Source organism: Gobius niger (genome assembly GCF_951799975.1).
Source record: "Gobius niger genome assembly, chromosome: 4".
Lineage (NCBI taxonomy): Eukaryota > Metazoa > Chordata > Actinopteri > Gobiiformes > Gobiidae > Gobius > Gobius niger.
This window is the reverse complement of record NC_136855.1, coordinates 570,974-593,405: the sequence shown is the minus strand read 5'-3', so window position 1 is coordinate 593,405 and position 22,432 is coordinate 570,974. Positions and strand designations below refer to the sequence as shown.

General features: G+C 44.1%; 2 protein-coding genes across 2 annotated transcripts in view; both read right to left on the bottom strand.

Moving 5' to 3' along the window:
- LOC306962379 (uncharacterized protein) overlaps window positions 1-13,288 on the bottom strand; it is a 76,578-nt gene extending 63,290 nt beyond the window's left edge. The window contains exons 1-10 of the mRNA XM_079555499.1: window positions 13,142-13,288; window positions 9,262-9,321; window positions 6,391-6,546; window positions 4,406-4,537; window positions 4,202-4,309; window positions 3,983-4,129; window positions 2,147-2,326; window positions 1,673-1,795; window positions 1,490-1,603; window positions 1,110-1,380 (exon numbers count right to left, since the gene is read on the bottom strand). Of these exons, the coding sequence (XP_079411625.1) occupies window positions 1,110-1,380; window positions 1,490-1,603; window positions 1,673-1,795; window positions 2,147-2,326; window positions 3,983-4,129; window positions 4,202-4,309; window positions 4,406-4,537; window positions 6,391-6,546; window positions 9,262-9,306 (1,276 nt within the window). The 5' untranslated portion in view covers window positions 9,307-9,321; window positions 13,142-13,288. The remainder of the gene's footprint in view (window positions 1-1,109; window positions 1,381-1,489; window positions 1,604-1,672; window positions 1,796-2,146; window positions 2,327-3,982; window positions 4,130-4,201; window positions 4,310-4,405; window positions 4,538-6,390; window positions 6,547-9,261; window positions 9,322-13,141) is intronic.
- Window positions 13,289-18,251: 4,963 nt separating this feature from the next.
- Window positions 18,252-21,326, bottom strand: LOC306962378 (interferon-gamma-inducible GTPase 10-like; the record flags this gene model as incomplete). The annotated part of the gene is made up of 3 exons (XM_079555498.1): window positions 18,252-18,296; window positions 19,368-19,717; window positions 20,783-21,326. The coding sequence occupies 3 exons, from the start codon at window positions 21,324-21,326 to the stop codon at window positions 18,252-18,254; spliced, it is 939 nt and encodes a 312-aa protein (XP_079411624.1).
- Between the last annotated feature and the right edge of the window lie 1,106 nt (window positions 21,327-22,432).

Sequence of the window (22,432 nt, the reverse complement as noted above, 5' to 3'; positions counted from 1 at the left end):
ATTTCACTGATGTAAGATCAGATTGAACATAGAAAGCAACAGCTGTGATCAGAGACCGAATCAGCGCCCGAGCCATGACTCACCTCATGTTATTAGGTAAGAAAACACAAACCTGCTCCACAGACACAGAACCATCCAGTGCCTCGTGGTGTCTGCTAAAGCCTCAGCAGATGTTCCTCACGCGGTTCAAGAGAGGACGGTCCAGTCACAGCAGACTTTTGAACCGAGCACTTTATAAATGTACAACAGGTCACTTCGTCCCAGTTGTGGGGATGTTCTATCATCTTTTGGTGAACTGGTGATTTTAATGATATTTAAGTCCTGATGATAATAAATTAAAAGCCTAAATGTAATTGTTAAACTGGTTCAGTGGAAAATGTTGACTTAAGTATGAAGAGTGACTTTAGACTATAGTTTAAGCTTAAACGTTTTAATGACGTTGTGTCTGTCGTATATGGCGCAGATGAAATGGGCTTTTCGCTTGCAGCTGAAAGCCCCGACCCCGACCAGTGCAGGAGCTCGTGATCCTCGGCACAAAGATGTTAGGTGGTCTGTGAGGCGACGGTCTTAAAAACGAGGTTCTAAGTGGGCCGTGTTGATTGTGGAGGATTGAGGAGCTGAGCCTTCTGCCCTCCGGCGTAGTGCGCATGTGCGGGACCTCCGACCGTCAACAATAACATTCAACGTGCGTATAAGGATTATTTTGACGTCAACATTTTTCACAAAGTTTCACATTTTTGTACCTTATGCAGCAGCACTACTCCAAAGTCAGTTACACAGTTTCTAGTTATGAAATCTCTGTCACAGCAGAGGAAGTCGAGGAAACATCTGGGCCGTGTCTGAGGGGTTGAAGAGGACGGTGTTTCAGTTTGTGCTCGATACAAAGAAGAGCATTTGGAACCGGACCAGACTCACTCCATGTTTGTTTCCATCTGACATATGTTCATCAAGTGTGTGCAACTTTGGCTGAACATCACTGATATAAATATGAGAAAAAAAATATGTGGATTCTTATGGAGCGACTAAAGAGCAGATGTTAAAGGGTGGAACGAAAACGGCCCTGAAGTTGAGTCCCTTTGTCTGCAAATGTGAACAGTGAGCAGTCGTACCTTGCAGCTGAGTGATGGTCTGCGCAGACGCCTCCTCTCGCACAGACGCCTCCTGTGGGCCCTGCTCCTCCCTCAGCTCCAGCCTCTGCAGCGCCTCCTGCTGGCTCCGGCTGATCTCCTCCTGCTGCAGCTCCTTGATCCTCTGCAGCTCGCCCTGGTGTTTGTCCATGAGGTCTCGTATCTGCGCTCTCATCACGTGCCTCTCCGCCTCCATCTTGGACTCCAGGCTCCTGTGCTCCACCTGCGCTCGCTTCAAGCGCTCCATCAGCTCCTGGAGGACACGGGGACACGGTCAGGACACGTTTTTATTTTACCCAATTTTTTCCCTACTTTTTTTCCCCATATTTTTGTTTATTTATATTACTAATATTTTCCCGTACCTTGATCTGCTCGTCCCTGGTGTCCACTTCCCCCTGCAGGACGTCGATGACCTGAGTCTTTCCCAGAAGCACCTCCTCTTTCTCGTGGAGCTTCTGTTTCAGGGCCTTCAGCAGCTGCAGGAAACAGGACGAGGAGGTGAAGAGAAAAGCTTTGTCTGGAGCTCGTCATCGATAGAAACATACGTGCTCCAGGTCGGCGCTGGCGTCTGACTTGGCTGCGAGTTTGAACAGCTCCTGCTCGTGCTGCTGGTTCAGCTCCGACAGCTGGTTGTCCTTCTGAAGGAGAATGTCTTTGAACGTCTGAATCTGCAGAGAACAGGAGCAGGTTTAAACACGGACCGGACGAGGAGTTGAGGAAAACATTAGCCGGAGTTAAATGGTTTAGTCATGTTTCTATTCTCTTCAGTTTTGGCCTGATTTTGATCAACCCAGAGGGACATAAACCCAGAGGGACATAAACCCAGAGGGACATAAACCCAGAGGGACATAAACCCAGAGGGACATAAACCCAGAGGGACATAAACCCAGAGGGAGATAAACCCAGAGGGAGATAAACCCAGAGGGAGATAAACCCAGAGGGAGATAAACCCAGAGGGACATAAACCCAGAGGGAAATGAACCCAGAGGGAGATAAACCCAGAGTGCAGTTCTCCTCACGTTCTGCTTGTACATGGCCTCCTTGTTGGTGAACTGCTCTCTCTCGGTGGACAGCATCTCCTTGAGGCTGCCGCTCTGCTCCAGTAGCAGACTGTAGCGCTCCTCAGCCTCTCCGATCTTCTTCGTCAAGTTCTGCACCAGGTTCTGGAGGTCCGCCATCGACCCGCCGACCTCCTGCTCCTGGAAAACGAGGGAAAGCTCACTGTAAGAATGAAGCGTGATGAAGACAGAGGAACCCAGGCATTGATCTTTGTTGGCTCGTTGTTTTACGTGACGACACGAGATCCTCTGACCTGAAGCTGAGAGCACCTCCACTTCCAAACGGGAAGATGATCATTTTAATAGGAAAGGAACAGGAAGCTCCTCACAACTTCAGGTCAGAGGAACAAGAGTAATAACATTGTGCAGCGAGTTTTTTTTAATTTTGGCGACTCTCCCCATAAGTACAATTTTACTTAAGCAGAAGAAAAAGTACTTGGAGAAAATGTTGCTTGAGTACTGTAAGTAACTGTTTGAGTGAACAAGTCTGACATATGTTTCTGTCGTGACACAAATCAACAGTGTTGGGAAAGTTCATTTTCTACATGAACTAGTTCAAAGTTCAGTTCAAAATTTCGTTCATAGTTTTTAGTATTTTGAGATGCATTTTTGCCAACCTTGGGAGAGCTGGAGAAAGTTGACTTCAGCCACGAGTCAAAAATATGGCCTGGTCATGTCAGCCTGTCACTGTTATATCAGTGGATTTTGGAAATCTTTGCTAATCACATTTTATGTGATTATTTATTTTTTTAGTTTAATTGGTAAATTCTTAGTGGAAAATGAAGCTACAAATATTCAATTGCATTTGTGTTAATTTGGTAAATTAATCATGTGAATAAGATTGTTTTAGGAGCTAATTTGTAGCTCCACATTGTGTCTTTATGCAAATGAGTGGCACCGCGGAGCAGACAGCAGTTTGAGCTACAGACATTACAGGAAAGAGAAACTCGCTTCGTAACCTCACACTGTGGTTGCTCACGGGCAGCGTGCAGACCCGCTGGTTACCGGTGTGCCAGGGCCTGTGCCAGGGCTTGTGCCAGCGCCATAAACAGCAGAGTTCAGCGCCACAGAACTGGACACAGTCGGGCCGTGGGCGCGGGGGCGGAGCTACCGCGAGCTACACCGTGGACCCGCCAGAGTTTCAGAGCCGCTGGTAAACTCTGACGGCGCAGCGGGGTTTTATAATTATATTCACAGATATAAGAAATCTGGCACCATATTGAACGAACGTAAATAGAACAGGAAATGCCGTTCACAGACACCAGAATGAACGCGTTCATGGTGTCGTTCATCAGGCAGTAACACTGTGCGTTCAGTTCACGTTCGCCCAAAATATGAACGCGTTCATGAACTTTCGTTCAATGAACGCGTTCAGGTACATCACTGGAAATCAAAATATGAAAATCCAATTTCCATTTCCAAAGAAAACGGCATAAAAATGCAGGTGGACTGGAAGCTTTCGTAACTTTAATAATTACTCACAGTACTCGAGTGAGAGTACAGGTACTTCATTATAATATGACTGAAGTAGAAGTAGAAAGTACTGATTGATAGAAGTACAGCTTCTTGAGTAAATGAGTACGAGCTGCCTCTGTAAATAATCTTGTTGCTTGTGCTTAAGGTGAGGGATTCTCCGTATATTAATCTTTAATCTACTTCCTTATTCATATATTTAGCATCTGAAAAAGGTGCAGCTCTAGTGAAATGAATCGTCATCTGTCCAAAGCAGGTGCCAAATACCAAAGCAACTTTAATCAGGCAGTCGTTTATGATTTAGCTTTAACAGTGGTGACTGACCCTAGGTGGCGCTGTGGGCTGCTCTCCTCCCATGGCGGTCTGCAGGTGCACGATGTACGCCTCCTTTTCTGCCAACTTCCTGTCCTTCTCCGTCAGCATCAGGTCCATCTCGTCCCCGCGCCGGAACAGCGACTGCAGCTCCTCCGTCTGCAAAACGAGACACAAAAGGTGATATTCAGTTTTTGTTGGTCGTCGTAAATGATCTAAACGGGTTGTTACTTTGGCCGTCAGCTCCTGGTCTCTTTGGGCCAACTGCGTCTCCAGCTCCTCCACCTTCTTCTTCAGCAGCACCACCTTCCCTCGCGCTGCCTGCTCCGCGCCCTCGCCCTGAGACACACATTCACACACGGAGATCAGAAACAAAGACCCTGCATGTTCTCCGGGCTGGACCAGAACGATCACACTGGAGGGAGGAGTCCGTACCTTCTTGCTGGGCGAGGCAGAGGCCGCTCCGCTCTTCTTCAGCTCCTCCAGCTGCGAGCTCAGGGACGTGACTTTGGCTTTGTTCTGGAGACGGAGCTTGGACAGTTTGGCCTCACACGCCTCTTTTTCCACCTGAAACACAGAAATAGGTCAGTCAGGCCATGCTCACTCGTGGACAAACATGGCGGACGGAGACGAGGCAGAGACCGGAGTTTGTTTTTAGCTTTAGCTTCCAGCTAGCATGTGGAATATCCCCCATTTGTCTGAACACAGCACACACAGCGGGAACATCTGAGAGGATTATCACTAGAGCCGTTACGGTGATCGGAGCGTCCTTAAGATCGGAGAAGCAGCAGAGAATCAAGGCAAAAAATCACACCTGGATCTGCAGCTATTCCATAAAGAGGCTTCGGTCATTCAGTATCAGATGTGCTTTGGACTTTCTGTGTCCAGGGCCTGTTCTCCGCTGTAGTTTTCTGGTGCTTGGATAAGAACATTGTGTGGGATCAGAACAACCGTCTGTGGAATGGCCTGTTTGACTCATGTGGCTTGGAATACGTTCATCAAATGTGTGATGATTTGTACTTCATAACGCTGTGCCTCTCACTGAACTTTCTCAGAGACGATTAGATAAAAGTGAAGGACGATCCAGCGCCAGACGGAGGATACTTGTGCTTTGTCTAAACCACCAAGGCCTGTGAAACTTGTGTAGTCTGTATGAGAGATGTACATTAACGCGAGGAGTTGGATGTTCATGTAGAACGTCTGTAAGTGACTGTCCCAATCAGAGGGTTCGCTGGGGATCATTTATCTCCTTCATTTTGACGGACAGGGTTGTAAAAAGAGCTGTTTTTATCCACTGTGAATAAATCTCTCACTATAAGCATTTTTAAAAGACATTTATATACCCTATAAATAGGCTACGTATTGTTTATGTAAGGAAAAATTGTGAGATTGCTTAATAAATGAATATAAACTAAACATGATGTGAACAGTCTTGGAACAGCAGAAATGTGTCTAAACTGTAAAAGTCTCAAAGGAGGAGACGCTTTCAGAGCCTCATCAATATCAAGGCTCTGATCACACTGATACAAATGTAAAGTGGAGCTTATTATTTGTATTGTGTCAATTTTAATTTTTAATTTTTCAGAAGCAGTGGGTGAACGGGACAACATTTAGCTGCTCTTCCCTCCCCTCTCAGTCCTTCGTGTGTTTATCCAAATCCATTTGCTCTCAGCTCTGGTGTGAGATCCATCGCGGCTCTAAAAAGCTGTTCAGTTGCCGTTCAAAAAGCAAAGCAAAGCCACGCAGTGTTAAACAGTGAAGCCGCTTTTAGAGAGAGAGAGACTGCACGCTCAGAAAAAGAGCAGCAGCGTCTTTATTTTGATCCATCAATATGACGGACGGCCTTCAAAGTTTTCCGTCAAATTTTAACTACGTTTAACTTGTGGAGGTTGCCACTCATTAAGCCCCTTGAGGGTTTTCAGCAACCTTCCATCACATGTGTGAAACCAGATGTAATCAGGCTATTGTTGTATTATGTGAAAATAAATCAAAATTTAAAAAAAAAAGCTAAAGCTAAAGATATTCCGTAAATCAATGTTTCCCAACCAGGGGTACGGGGACCCCTGGGGTACTCGACGCTTGGCAGGGGGTACTTGGAACAATTTCAGATTGAAAAAAGGGGAAAATGTAACATATTTTTTATAGGAAAAGCTATATTTTCAGTAAAATGTGTTGCTTTGGGAGAATTGCAACATTGTCCTTTTTCTTACAAATACCACTTTTAAGTAACTACTTTCTAAATAAACTGTAACACCCTTGAGGAAGGGGGTACACAGTTGACCACTGAAAAGCCAAAGGGTACAAAAGACAATAAACCTGGCACTGACCGCGATCTGAACGATCTGAAACTCTTCTCAGAGTTTATTATTTCCACCTCGACAAGTCCAACAAGTGTCTGAGGGAAGGCTGTGAGGACTCACCTTGAGCTGCTCGTCTTTGCTCCTCAGCGTGGCGTCTTTCTCTCGGATCAGGTCCTTTAACTGAGAGACCAGCTGCTCAGTCTGAGACAGACGCTCCGCCATTTCCTCCTCCGGGACGCCACCGCCAACGCCGCCGCCGCCGCCGTGAGGGGAGCCCTGAGGAAGAGCAGAGCTTAGAACGAGGAGTAACAATATCAGGTCTTTCACAAAACACAGTCTCTGAACTCTTCCTTTGACTCAGATGTGAAACAGACGGAAACATAAACGTGAGAGTTTTATATTATATTATATTGTGTTTTCAAAGGACAAACGGCCCAGGTACAGAGGACGGGGTTCAGGAAATTGCAGCGGAAACAGTCTGTGTGTTGTTTTGACGGCAGAGAATGACCTGAATCCCCTTCAGTGTTTCCAGGGGCCCCTCGGGGAGAAGCGCCCGGTCAGCGCCGAGCGGGGCCACTTCACCGCTCCACAGAGGAGTTCCCAGTTTAGTACTGAATTACCGTAATGTTCGGACTATTGTGGGCTCCCAAATACAAGCCGCACCAACTCAATTTAAAAAACAAAGAAAAGGGAAATGGGTCTGGTCCTTAAACAGCTGAAAGCGGCATCAGCAGTGGAAACAGGTCCTACAGGACGTTTCTCTCCGTGTGGCGTTTTACATTTTATTTACTATAAACATAAAAGTGTGAAGAGTTAATAAATGTGATTGAATGATTCTTGAAACCTGCATGTTTCAGTCAGACTGACGTGGCTCCTCCAGGACACTGTCCCTCCTCTTGGTTTGCGCTGAATCGCTTTGACTCTTTAATATTTCAGCGCTGAGATAATTCATCCCATTTATGTCACACCCAAAGACGCGGTTGTTGGATGGATTTAGATTCATCTGTTGTTTCTCACCTCGAGTCAGGACGGAGATAATTCTTAAAAAGAATGACATCACTTTCCACATATTTTGTCTATTATATCGGCACGTATGTCATCATTAGGGGAGTCCATGGTTAAGCGATTAACCGCTGGCGTCTTTAATTTGCCATTGAAAATAGTTGTAATGCATTGTTGCACCACCAGAGAGAGAGCGCTCCCAAACATTTGCCCACGAGAAGAAGTCATCGCACAGGCCTCGGTAGTTTTCTCTATGAAACACATCATGGGAGCTCTTTACACCGAGAAGGACGGATCACTGTGCAAGTATTACACTGCAGGGCTTAGATATACTTAAAATACATCTATACAGCCGACACCCGGGCCTCACGTAAGAGGTAGCTAAGTTAAGTTATACTGTATTTATCTCTGTAGAGAAATGAGTTCTCTGCATCTGACCCGTCCTCAGTGTGGCTGGGGCGACCTGTAGGAGCAGTGGCTGCCAGCAGGGCGGCGCTCAGGGACCGTCTCCATGATGTGGAGCCAGGCTGGTGGTCAGAAACACCTGGCTGACACGGGGAGAACATGCAAACTCCACACAGAAAGGCCCCGTCCAGGTGGGATCGAACCCGGGACCTTCGAGCTGCGAGGTGCGAGCGCTAACCGCTGCGCCACCGTGTCTGACTAGGTAAACCAAAGGCACAAAACTCACCTTTCTCGTTATTATTAAAAGTGGAGATAGATGTTTTTGTATGAATGACGGTTTCTTTGCACAATGTTTAAAAAAAACCTGGCTAGGGCTGTGCAATTAATCGAAATTCGATAACGATTTCGATTACAACAATAAACGATTACAAAATTAGCATAATCGCAAAAAATCGATTATAATTTTGTTTTTCAAATTTAGTTATTTTTTTTCAAAAAAAAAAATGTTCACGTTTTTTTTCCTAATTTTTAATTTTTGGATTTTTGTCTTTTTTTGATGGATTTTTGTCACTTTTTGATGGATTTTTGTCACTTTTTTGATGGATTTTTGTCTTTTTTTGATGGATTTTTGTCTTTTTTTGATGGATTTTTGTCACTTTTTTGATGGATTTTTGTCACTTTTTTGATGGATTTTTGTCTTTTTTTTTTGATGGATTTTTGTCATTTTTTGCTGGATTTTTGTCTTTTTTTTTGCTGGATTTTTGTCACTTTTTTATGTTTTTTTTGTCATTTTTTGCTGGATTTTTGTCACTTTTTTGATGTTTTTTTGTCACTTTTTTGATGTTTTTTTGTCACTTTTTTGATGTTTTTTTTGTCATTTTTTGCTGGATTTTTGTCTTTTTTTTTGATGGATTTTTGTCATTTTTTGATGGATTTTTTGTCACTTTTTTGATGGATTTTTGTCACTTTTTTGATGGATTTTTGTCATTTTTTTGATGGATTTTTGTCTTTTTTTTTGATGGATTTTTGTCTTTTTTTTTGATGGATTTTTGTCTTTTTTTTTGATGGATTTTTTTAATTTTTTGCTGGATTTTTTGTCACTTTTTTGATGGATTTTTGTCACTTTTTTGATGGATTTTTGTCATTTTTTTGATGGATTTTTGTCTTTTTTTTTGATGGATTTTTGTCTTTTTTTTTGATGGATTTTTGTCTTTTTTTTTGATGGATTTTTTTAATTTTTTGCTGGATTTTTGTCTTTTTTTTTGATGGATTTTTGTCTTTTTTTTGCTGGATTTTTGTCACTTTTTTGGATGTTTTTTTGTCATTTTTTTGCTGGATTTTTGTCACTAATGGTTAACCAAGTGCTAACACTAAGGGCCTCAGTTAAACTTGAAAACCTAATCATCATCATGACATTTGTCTTTCATATTGTGATATACATTTTAGGCCACATCACTCTTCACTGGTCACTGGTAATGGGAAGGATAATCATCGTAAGCTTCTGTAAACAAGGTCAGTGAAGGCCAGTAAAACTCTGGACATGACGGTCAGGTCAAATACATGAACAAAGATCTGATGACTCACAGCGGGGCCGGGCGCTCCCTCCTCTCCTGAGAGCCACTTCAACATGGCTGCACTTCAAACCTGAAACAGAAACAGCAGTTAGACCCGAGGCTCTCAGCGGGTTCACACCGAGAGCAAACATCTCACGAACATCGGACGAAACATCTGACCCTCCCAGAGTCTGGCTTTACACAACAGCAGCTCTTTCCCCTGTTTGAAAACACAGTTATTCAGAGGCTAATCTGACGCTGAGGTCAGACTGTGGCGCAGCAAAGTCAGGCATCGTGCATTTAAGAAACAACTCAGCTGTTCATAACTGGAATAATCTAATAACAATCCAGCAGTGAAGCGGAGCGTGACAGCTGCTGCCGACGCCAAACGGCCTCATCACCGACTCTGCCCCAAAGGAACACACGCCACGAGAGCTGCGCCCAGTGAAAACCATATACACGCCACATCTGATCCACTGCATTTAAACAAACTGAGACTCAAAAACACCAAACCTGCTCCAAAACGAGGCCGAACAAGACAATATTAAACTGAACAACGACTGAGCGGCAACACTTAACCAGACGCTCTGCTGAGGGCTCGCTGGTTTATTCAGGCAAGGCAGGTTTATTTATATCACACATTTCACACACAAGGCAACTCAATGTGCCCGAAGGTCAACTTAAGAGTTTCAGTGTTTCTGTTTTGGCTTTACCCAAATCTAAAAAGAAACAAGTGACAAAACTTTGATGACAAATGAGTACAGACGAGGACTGAACAAGCTTCCCTGAGGACGTTCTCCTGTATGACTGAGAGCCGACACACACAGATCACATGATGCTGAGGATTTATTTCTGTTGTTCACGTTCAGCCTCCGTTACTGAGCCTCAAAAGAGCTTCATGATATTACCAACCGATGTTAAGGGATGACAGAAAACTTTCTCCAGCTTAACCAGGACAAAACTGAAATGTTAATCATCGGCCCTGAGAGATAAACTTTAACCCAGTCCCTGGCTGTTAATCCCTCCTCACAGAGCCTGGGTGTGACTTGTGACTCAGCTGACTGTGATTCTAAGGACGGTCTTAGCAAACTAGCCTAAATGTTGTAGTGTGGTACATGTGTATTGTTCACACAGGTCACAAAGATAGGTTTTTACCATCTAAAGAACATAGCCAGACTCCGCCCCGTTCTCTCTCGGGCCAACACGGAGGAAGATCTTTATTTATATAGTGCCTTTCACAGACATGGTCACAAAGCGCTTTACATGAGACAATTGTACATTCACTCCATACTCGGTGGTGGTAATCTAGGTTTATAGCTTCAGTTTCCCCTGGGGGAGACTGTCAGAAGTACTGTCACGACTGCACCAACGGACCCTCTGACACCACCATACACTCACTCACACACATCACTCATCCTGGCCTATTGTGCATGTTTTTAGTGGTAGGGGAAACCTACACAGACACGGGGAGAACATGCAAACTCCACACAGAAAGGCCCCGTCCTGGTGGGAATCGAACCCGGGACCTTCTCGTTGTGAAGTGAGAGCGCTAACTACTCGACTACTGTAATGCCCGGCTCTCTGCTCTTCCCAAAAAGAGGATCTCAGGTTTACAGCAGCTCCTGACGAAGACCAGGAGGCGGGACCACATTACACCTGACGAAGACCGTGTGTTTCAGGATCGATTTGAAAGTTCTTTTAATGATTTTAAATGTCTTAATGCCAGTGTTAATTTCGTCGACTAAAATATTTAGTCTTAATTTTAGTCAAAGTGATATTTTTGTGACTAAAATTGGACTAAAACTAAATGAAAAGTTTCTCATGAGACTAAAACTGTGACTAAAATGTCCAGATATTTGAGTCGACTAAAATCAGACTAAATAAAAAGTAAAAGGAGAGACTAAAATCATCCAAACTTGTATTGAGCGTCTGAAAGAGCCTCAGATCATGTTTAAAGGATCAGCTCTGAGCTTTGTTCATGTGGAGCAGAAACATGAAGCAGAGGAACAACATTAAATATGATTAGAATCAATATTATCAATGCAAAGTCCACTAAATGTACTTGCAATTTTAGTCGACGAAAACTAGACTAAAATTGCAACGATTTTTTTGACTAAATCTCGACTAAAATTAAATTACATTTTAGTCAAAAGACCAAGACTAAAACTAAATTAAAATATGTCGTCAAAATTAACACTGCTTAATGGTCTTGGTCCTTCTCATCTTTCAGAACTGCTTTTACCTTATGAACCTTCACGGCCCCTTCGCTCCTCCTCAGGGGTCTCCTGGTTATTCCTAAAGGCCCTCGCCTCTGGAACCACCTGAGGAGGAGCTCAGGGCTGAGGAGGAGCTCAGGGCTGAGGAGGAGCTCAGGGCTGAGGAGGAGCTCAGGGCTGAGGAGGAGCTCAGACCTGAGGAGGAGCTCAGACCTGAGGAGGAGCTCAGGGCTGAGGAGGAGCTCAGACCTGAGGAGGAGCTCAGACCTGAGGAGGAGCTCAGGGCTGAGGAGGAGCTCAGGGCTGGGGAGGAGCTCAGGGCTGAGGAGGAGCTCAGACCTGAGGAGGAGCTCAGGGCTGAGGAGGAGCTCAGGGCTGAGGAGGAGCTCAGGGCTGAGGAGGAGCTCAGGGCTGAGGAGGAGCTCAGGGCTGAGGAGGAGCTCAGACCTGAGGAGGAGCTCAGGGCTGAGGAGGAGCTCAGGGCTGAGGAGGAGCTCAGGGCTGAGGAGGAGCTCAGGGCTGAGGAGGAGCTCAGGGCTGAGGAGGAGCTCAGGGCTGAGGAGGAGCTCAGGGCTGAGGAGGAGCTCAGGGCTGAGGAGGAGCTCAGGGCTGAGGAGGACCAGAATGTTTTTAAGAGCAGGCTCACTAACAATCTAACGAGGCTGAAATAAGTAACAGAGGGTTTTGTGAAAGAAAAGGGAGCTCTTCCCACAAATGTGTCGATACTGTGTGATATTTCAGCTGCTATCGCGATACGATATTGTGAGGAAAGCGTATCGTCCCAGCTCTTTCTTTACAGTCATGTCTAAAACAATACTAATCCAGCAGGGCCGGTCCCTCCTCCTCCCTACAGCGCAGTAACACAGAGGTAATCCTAAACCAGTCTGGTCAGGTGAGCCACCCTGGACTTTCACAACCCGGAAGAAGAACAGGTTCAGCTCAGGCCTGTAATAAACGTGTCAAACATTCACAGATACAACACAAACCCCAGGCATTCAGCTCAGTGTCAGTGTGAGCAGCTTCAGAGCCAGAGACATGTGATTTCAGATAACAATGCAGACACTCACACATTCCAGCGCAAATGACTGGACTTTATCACGTCCCAGACACAGACTTACCAGGGTGTGGAGGGTAGAACCATCAACCTGGCCAATGCACCATCCACAACCATTCACACATGTACAAAAGGAGCCAAAACAAAACGTCTGTCAGTGAGAAAAGGGCTGAAGTGAAGCGTTAGCCTCACACTTTAACCCCAAACCCGGACAGAAGTGCGTCAAAAACAACACAAGCAGCTTCTTGAACAGGGAATAAAGAGAGTTTCCGATGAGCAAACACTGTCCCCAATGTCTCTGGATGAGGAGATAAAAGATAATGGCTGAATTGTCCAGGAAAAGGAGCAGTGTTGACATCAGGCTAACCGCGGTATGCTAGCTGGCTTTGCAACATCATTCAGGCGGTTAGCAAAGGAAAAGTAAGGCAATAAACCGCACTTTTATAAACTTGTGAGGGCTATTGTGAGGCGGACAAACGCACACACCGGGCTCAATGTTGCTAAGCTAAACACAAGGCTCGTTAAACATTAGAAGTAACTTTATCTGGCTAGCCGAGCGCATGCTAACGATGCTAACAGTCAGGGCTGCCATTGATTGAGCTCCGGACAGTGGAATAAAAGGTGATAAAACGAGCTCGTACCGGGTTCAGAGGGACACTGGAGTCTGTCCGGGTCCCGCCGCGATCACCAGCCCGCGCGCTTACATGTTAGTCCCGTTTCAGGGGCAGGAGAAGCGGAGGTTTGGGGTTTTCTGCAGGTTTAGCATCGATCACGTTTGTCAACACAGAGCGGAGTCAGAGCATGCGCAGTACGAGTCAGCGCGCAGCCTTTTAAAAATGGATCTGAAGTCATTTCTAATACTCGAATTATATTAAGTATTAACCTCTTAACCCTCACCTGAACGGAGTGCGTTTTTTCCCATGTTGGCTTTACCCAAATCTACAGGGCCAGTATCACACCGCATTTGAAAGCTAAGACCCACAAAACTGATTGTGCCTTTACTGTTGTGTTTTCATAGTTCTTTTGTCGTGTTATTGTCTCTTTGTTGCTTTTTGTTGCGTTTTCGTCACACATTTTTTGTCACTTATTTATGGCTCTTTTTTGCTGTTTTTAATCGTGTTTTTGTCCCTTTTTTGTTGTATTTTCAGCCTTGTTGTCGTTGCTGATTTGACGCTTTGTTCTAGTAGCTTTCAGATTTGGGTAAAGCCAAACTGGAGAAAATGCGCTCGGTTCAGGTGGGATTAACAGGTTAAAAATGGATCTCAAAATATTTATTCATTTACTAGCTGTAACCTCCACCAGGCTCCGCATTTGATGTTTTGTGCTTAATGACAAAAACATAAACCAATGGCTGAATGTGTCCACCCTCTAACCCAGGGGTGTGCAAACTGAGGCCCCGGGGCCAAATGCGGCCCACCTTGCCCTACAATCTGGCCTGCAAAAGATGATCAAGCCCAATATGTGTTGCCTAAACCTGGGGAAAGACCCGGAGGCGTGTGGGTCAGATCACTGCTGACCCTTCTCACCCTGGACACGGACTATTCACCCCCCTCCCCTCAGGCAGGAGGCTACGGTCCATCCAGACCCATAGATCCGCCAGTTGAACAGTTTTTTCCCTCTGCCGTCAGACTCATGAACGATAAAGACCTAGTAACTCAGTACCGACTGTGACCTGCTCTATTGCACTGTGTCCGCACTTAGATCCACTGCACCACTTATCACTGTATCACTTTATATCACTTTATATCACTTTATCACTTATGCACCGCATGCAAATCCAATCCTGTTGTTCTATGTCAATTGTTGTCATCTACATATGTTACATCTTATTTTTATCTTATGTATTTTAATATTCTATGCATGCCCCTAAAGCCTTATAGTTTAAAGTTTATAGCTTATTTTTATCTAAACTCCGTGTTATATGTTACTAATGTTGCACATCTCATCAAGAAAAACTCCTAGTTTGTGAACCTGTCTATAAAGCAATGGCAATAAAAACTATTCTTATTCTGATGCATGCCTGAGCCTGTGACTGGGCTTGATACCTGGAAATGAAACCATTTCCTCCATGTAGAGGTTAGCCACAATGGGTGAGACTGGGGAGCCCATTGCACAGCCGTGGATCTATCTGAAGAAATGACCCCTGAACTGGAAGTATGTAGTGTTGAGGCAGATCTCCAGTAGTGTGTGTGTGGTGAGGAGTGAGCTGGGTCCTCTCAGTGCTGTCCTCAGTCAGGCTCTTCCTCACCGCTGTGACTGCTGCTGAGGTCGGGACAGATGTGATCAGGGCGGTCACGTCATGAGACACCATGGTTTCATTTGTTTCCAGCTGCAGGTGTTTGATCTTCTCCACAAAGTGTGTTGCCAACCAAAGGGGATAAGATGATCTTAAGGGGTTTTGCCAGATTATACGTGATGGAGTTTATAAAGATAACAATAGGTCTGAGAGGAAAACCTTCCTTGTGTATTTTTGGTAGCCTAATTAATGACATTCCTGGCTCAATGGTTTATTTAGTGTTAGTGGCAATGCAATATGCCTACAGTAGTGTCTATGAATGGCCTAAACTAGAAATCTATCTGCAAAAGATTTGCAAAACTATTTGAATGTTTGCTCTATTCAGGGCTCATGCAAATTACCAAATGTACCACGCCTGTGTTTTAAAGCCTGCATGAGTAAAGCACGACAGTGTGATTGGCTCCTCTGATCCAGGGCTAATGGGGCCTCAGGGAGTCCAGATCTAGTTTCACAAATTCTGAAAAAGCAACCAAACATTTCACAAAAAGAAGCGTACATATTTCAGCTCAAATCTAATCATTATAATGATAATATTAGATAATAGATAGATAATAGATAATAATTAGGAGCACCTTGTGATGAAGATATATTAGCTCTCATTGCTCTCCAGGTGTCTCCCCTGAAGGGGCCTTCTCTGTGGCTGTGTGGGTGCTCTCCTGTGGGTGCTCTCCTGTGGGTGCTCAGGTGGTGGTGTCTCTGTATTTTATGTATATTCTTTATTCTGTTGTCTGGGGAAGGAATTGGTTTGGCAACATGGAAAGAATAATAATACATTAATTAATTTAAAGAAAAACAGAAAAAAGACTTAAAATAAATGAAGTAATGTTTTACTATATGTTTCATTGGAAGTGGGTGTAAGACCAGGGACATTAACTCTGCTGCCGCCTGACGCTGGGGAGGCAGAGCAAGGGCTGCACTATCACTTCAGAGCAACATAAGTGCTACACAAGAAAATAAAACATAATCCAACCAGAAACAATAAAAACAATAAAACATTAAGGGCCCGATCTTGTGCATCAAAACGGAGACGATAGCGTGACATGTTGCCTCAGTAGCAGCACTTTGTGATCTCACTCCAGACTTAGCGCATTTAAGTGGGTGGAGACACACATTTTCCTCCAACCAGATCGACTCCGCCTCCAGGAGAGCGGTTGTGTGGTTGTGTGGTTGTGTGGTTGTGGGGGGTGAACATTTGCTTTTGTTTTGCTTCGCGTTCACGCCGAGCGCGGCCGATCCGCCACAGCGGACGCTGTAGCTCTGTTTCTCTAGAGACGTGAACATGGTTTAGCTCACGATGGTTTAGCTCACGATGGTTTAGCTCCCGATGGTTTAGCTCACGATGGTTTAGCTCACGATGGTTTAGCTCACGATGGTTTAGCTCCCGATGGTTTAGCTCACGATGGTTTAGCTCACGATGGTTTAGCTCACGATGGTTTAGCTCACGATGGTTTAGCTCACGATGGTTTAGCTCCCGATGGTTTAGCTCACGATGGTTTAGCTCACGATGGTTTAGCTCACGATGGTTTAGCTCACGATGGTTTAGCTCACGATGGTTTAGCTCCCGATGGTTTAGCTCACGATGGTTTAGCTCACGATGGTTTAGCTCCCGATGGTTTAGCTCACGATGGTTTAGCTCACGATGGTTTAGCTCACGATGGTTTAGCTCACGATGGTTTAGCTCACGATGGTTTAGCTCCCGATGGTTTAGCTCACGATGGTTTAGCTCACGATGGTTTAGCTCCCGATGGTTTAGCTCACGATGGTTTAGCTCACGATGGTTTAGCTCACGATGGTTTAGCTCCCGATGGTTTAGCTCACGATGGTTTAGCTCACGATGGGGTAAATAAAGTTTTTAGTTTGACCTGTGAGAGCCTAAGGCTTAAGAAAGAACGCAAGACAGAGCAATGTAAACCAGGAAGTGAATGTCAGCCGTGTTTCCATCAGTGCAGTCGCCTCCTCTTGTGACGCCCCCTGCAGGTGGCGGAGGCCAATGGCACATATAGCGCCGCCAAGAGCCTGCGCCGCCCAGTGCGCCGCCACAAGATCTGGCCCTAAAAGCCAATAGGTTAAGATAGGATAGGTTTTTATTGTCATTGCAAAATTTACCAGAATTCATTTTGCGAGCACTGCCTTGCATAACAGCATAAAAAACATAAAAAATCAACACAACATTTATATAAATATCACAAAAGTCATGTCAAGTGCTGACCAGCGATTTCCTCACTGGCCTCATGACATGTCCAGTTAAACTTCCAACAGGGCCTTCACCTGAGAGAGGAGCTCCTTCTGGGCCCAGAGAACCCTAAGACAGCCAGAGGGAATGTCCTGGTGAGTGTGTCAGAAAAACACAGCACAAAAAAGATACTATGAAACGCTTAAGCTAAAAACCAATCAAACCCCTAAAAATAAATTAAATTAAATAAACAAAGTAAAAGACGCCGAGGAAATATACAGACAATTGTGCTCAGACTGTTTCATATAAAAATAAAACACACTTATTTTCCTCACATAAATGTACACATCAGCAATAAAGTACACTGTAAATACCAACTCATTGCACTTAATTGGAATAAGTTGTAAACCCAATGCATAATTATTAAGCCCAATGTTCAGCCATGATTACCAGTGACGCTAGTTTGATTTAAGCTCAGCTCACACTACACGACTTTTATACCGCATTTTGCTCAAATTCTCAGTCGTGCCGAGTCTTCTTGAGTCGCGTTTAGTCAAAGGCGGTCACACAGAGTCGGGTCGTGTAGTGTGGGGGTAGAAAGACGCGACTAGACTCCAGTCGTAGGACTGGAGTCTGATTTTGGACGCAAAAAAAATGTGAATGACAGAGAGATATAAAGACAGGAAAACACCGCCGCGCCTCCTTTTTTCACAGTTGAAGCTTGGTAGTAGCAGTAAGCTAGCGCTGCGGTGTTGTGACATTGTTGACACCGTTGACCAATCGGGACACACACGTTATCCCGCGCTCACAAACACAGGCCTGTCTTTGTGGATTTGGGGTCAGTTTCGAAGCCGTAGAGACGACAGACGCGCTGTGTTATAAAACATCAGCTGTTTGTCAGAATCGTGAGTCGCTCTGACGATTCTCAGGCGTTAAGTGTGAACCCCAGACGTTCGAAAATCGCACTGAATCCAGTCGTGGAGTGTGGACCCCCAATTCTATATAAAATCGATTACGACTAGAAAAGTCTTATAGTGTGTGCTGACCTGAAGAGGGCTTTCACAGTATTCATTACTTATGATACAAGTTCTGATTACTTAACACGTTAGTAGTACTGACAACTGGGAATCCCGAGTACTGATTACTTTTGTTACTTAAATATGGCCTTAACCGGTACTATTATTCTTAGTAATGGTTAATGGAATATTCCTGTTCTCTTCATGGTTTATTTGTTATTCCCATTAATGAAGTTTTACACATTTTATCATGTGTCATATGACGGTTACATGACGGTCAAGTTCCCGTTACAGGGGGGCAGCAGAGGACACTGGGGGGGTTAGTGAGAGTTACTAAAACCATGTACTGGATAAAGAGAAAAGCAAGTCAAGCCAATGTTAAGCCGATATTATTCAAAACTGACAAATCCTAGTAAGTGGGACAGAATCTGATAATGGATACTTTAGATTGAGCGTGAGCACAACAGGACCACAAATAATCATTACTGGCATCATGTAAAGTTAGTCAGTACTTGCAAAACCCTGTTATTGGAACAGAAACATGTTGCTGTCATCATAATTTTCTCTTGAAAATGCACTTCTTACATGGAATAGAGGGTGAATGCTGAAAATGTCAGGTCTCCTTGTATTCATTGCATTTTATTTCATGTTACGACCTTAATCTAACCTGGCTAACACCAGGCTGCTGTGAGCGCTCGAATCATGTGGAACTGCACAACAGCCTGGGGACCATGGCCCACATTTTCCGGTGGATTTGGGAACCAATCACAGAGCGAGGAGGGACGGCAAGACGATGACGAGCTCTTCGATATACGGAAGCTTGTAGTTTATCTACAGATTAAAAAAAAGTTTATTTATGGATCCAACGTGACAGCAGCAGACACGATGGTATTTTTCGATCAAGTTTTAGACCTTGTTCTAAATAGTTTAGCTCGAGAGTTTACAGCGGGTACGTCATACGTGATCTCATACGATGATACGATTGGCTGTGGCCTCGTGCAGACGCATGATAGACTTTTTTTTCTTTTTTTGTATCAAAATAAAATAAACGACTATGGACGATCGTAAACCACACCTCTCCTACGAGAACATGAATTGGTGTCACCAGACTAAATATCACTTGCTTTCATGAAAACCAATCGTGCATCCTCTGCCAGTGAGTTTAGAATGTTGTGCAGAACTTTGTCGGTGATAACACCAGAAAAAGCCATTGCAACAACTTTTCGACTATACAGGACAAACCTGGGCAGTTCCATCGCCATGGCTCTAAGAGACACAAAGCTGATGAGCGCTTCTCCCACCACATGTTTGGTCATTTTATCAGCTGAAGGAGGTAACCAGCCTAGTCCAGCCTTTAGGTGTTCTACAGACACACCACTCACCTCAGACAGCTTCTGCAGTGACTCAGGAGTGAGCCCCAGAGAGTGCATGCACTGCTCTGTAAATATGGATACAATTTTCAGATTAGCAGTCTCTGTGAGACAAGGGAATGGCACAGCTGCAACTGCTGCTGAAGCCAGAGTGAACAAATATATGTTCTTCTCCAGTGTCGTCTTCTTCTGTTCGATGACGTCCAGACTGATGTTGGGCAGAGCCAGGAGCAGAGCATCCCTCTGATGTGCAGGAAGTTCCTCCTCCAGAGTTTTCCACAAATCGTTGAATTCGTACAGATGCAGTCCGGGACTGAACACAAGGAAAACCTTTGGAGACTCAAATCCCAGGTTCTGGAGTTCTGCATCAAAGTAAAAGTCAGTCAATAAAATAGATTTGAACAAAATGGCAGCGAGATTCAGAATGAACAGAATCAACCTAAACCAAAAACATGCACAACAGGTTAATAAATCCTCCAGCAGGTGGAAAAATACAGGTTTTGGTTGGCGGTAGTTTTCGTAGATATGATATACTTTATTAATCCCGAAGGAAATTCAGTTTATTTATGTTGGATCATGATGGAGGAGGAGGATCGAGGAAGCAGACAGGTATCACAGTACACCTACAAAAGTGAATGCTAAAATGCTATCCATGACCTGCATCCGGACATGGCGTCCGGCGGCGCCTTTCATCACAGCGCACACGAGAGAGAGGCAGTTTTGTTTGCTTCTCTGTCGTGAAGCACATGAGAAAGTGTGTTTCTGTTCTATAGATGGAAACCACTGTTCAGACGTGTGAGGAGTCACTAAAGGAAAAAATATTAGCGTCAAAGTCACTGTTTTGCTTGATTACAAAAAGCTTGTTTTCTCAGCTTTTTGGTCAGAAACCAGCATTTTGCGTGATTTCACATATTTTCTACGGACTATTACAAAAGAATGGAAAGAGGTACAAACAAACTTTGTAGTAGATGAAAGAAATCTTTCGTTTGGTAGGTTTGGTGTAGGCATAGACCTAGAATGGCCGGCAGTCAATGAGTTAATGAACATACATGGGTAAACTCGAGCTCAGGACCACAGAGAATCTATCTCTATCTATTTACTTCATTATTCAGTTATTTTAATGTTTTATCAGCGTTTATGTTCATAATTAGCTTATTTTATTGTTTTTAGTTCGTTTTTATTTTTGTTTTTACTTATCTTATTTTAATGTTATTATTTGCATATTGCATTTTGTGAGCAGTGTTGTTGTCTGTTTGGAAGAGTGGGTGTTGGATGGGCGGGAACTGCTTTTAATCTGTCAAGCACTTTTCGCTACAACTTTGTATGATAAGTGCTTCGCAAATAAAGTTTTGATTGATTGATTTGAAATGCAGAGGACACATTTCCCTACGGGGACAATAAAGTACACCTTAACCTTCAATATTTACCTTCAGTGCAGTCGTTTTTTACATCCTGAAGAACATCCTCCTCTTTCACATTTGGGTCGTCCCTTTTCTCGTCTTGCACATTGTAGTCGATCTTGGAACGAACAAAGTAGAACTTTTTGTTCATCTTCTGAATTTCTTTTGCCAGTTTTGCATCATTTTCTGTGAAGCGATCACTGGAAACAATGATGAAGAAGTCGTACTTCTCAAAGCCCATCTTCTTTATGTATTCATCAGATGTGAACTTTGTGGTGCCAATGCCCGGCAGATCCCAGAATTTAATGTTGGGACGCTCTGGATGCAAATAAACTGTTGGCTCCATGGTGGTCTCCTTCACTCCAGTTGGAGCAGCTCCATCTGTTTTGTTTCTGATTCCTCTCAGAGCATTGACCAGAGTGGATTTACCAGAACCAGACTCTCCAGTGATCGCAATGTTCAGAGAAACTTTGCTTATCTCTTCCAAATACTCCAGCGCTTTTGTAGCTGCCAGAAGCTGGTCCTTGTTCTCAAGTGCAATTTCAATTTCCTCGATGTAGTGGTCAGCCATGATGGTTCCTGAGAAAGTAAAGTCGCAACAACTATTTATATAGCGTTACATTTGTATGCATGAGTCTGAACAAACGTTATGCCATTTTGACTACAATCTTTTGCATGTTTTATCAATAATTTACCAGCTGTCCTGCTGCTGGTTTCCAAATGAAGAGTTCATTTGCTAAAACAGACAAGTGCCATTGAAAAAACACACAGTATGCTTACAAATTTCTCTTTACATCTGAGGTCATTACCAGGTCTGTTTCAGAGCCAAACAATATAAAGTCACTAGTTCTTAATCAAATGTATACAACTTTAGCTTCATACGTGTCATCTGTCGAGAACAGTAACAAATATCCAAACTATTCTGAAAATATTTAAAACAGACATATCTGCTTTTGCAAATGAACTCTTCAAATGTTTCCAAATGCAGAAGATGCAGCTGTCTATGTGAGAATCATCATCATCATAAAACTCTGTCAGTACGGTTTCAAACTCAGGACTAACATTAAATGTTAAATGTCAGTGTGTTTTGCTTCCAGATTACATCCTTCTGAAGAACTGCCTCTGACAATTGATGATCAAGACATTGTTCAGTCAAAGAAGTCAAATACTTGGACCAAATCTTGGACTCCCATCTATCCTTTGAGGGCATCATTTAAATGATCACGTGAACTGCCAAGGCAAATCTGTACAGCTTTAGAATCATCAGGGCTTGTTTGTCATTCCAGGTGCCTCCCCACTCAGAGGGTGGGGATATGTAGGACATTAAATTAGTAGCTTCACCATTAGAAGAAGAAGAAGATCTTTATTTATACAGTTCCTTTCACAGACATGGTCACAGAGCGCTTTACATGAGACAGTTGTACATTCACTCCACACTCAGTGTAAACTACGTTTGTAGCTTCAGTTTCCCCTGGGGGAGACTGTCAGAGGCGCTTTCGCAACTACACATGTCTGCGCCAACGGACCCTCTGACACCACCATACATTCACTCACATCATCCATCCTGGCCTATTGTACATGTTTTTAGTGGTCGGGGAAACCGGAGTACCCGGAGGAAACCTACGCAGACACGGGGAGAACATGCAAACTCCACACAGAAAGGCCCCGTCCAGGTGG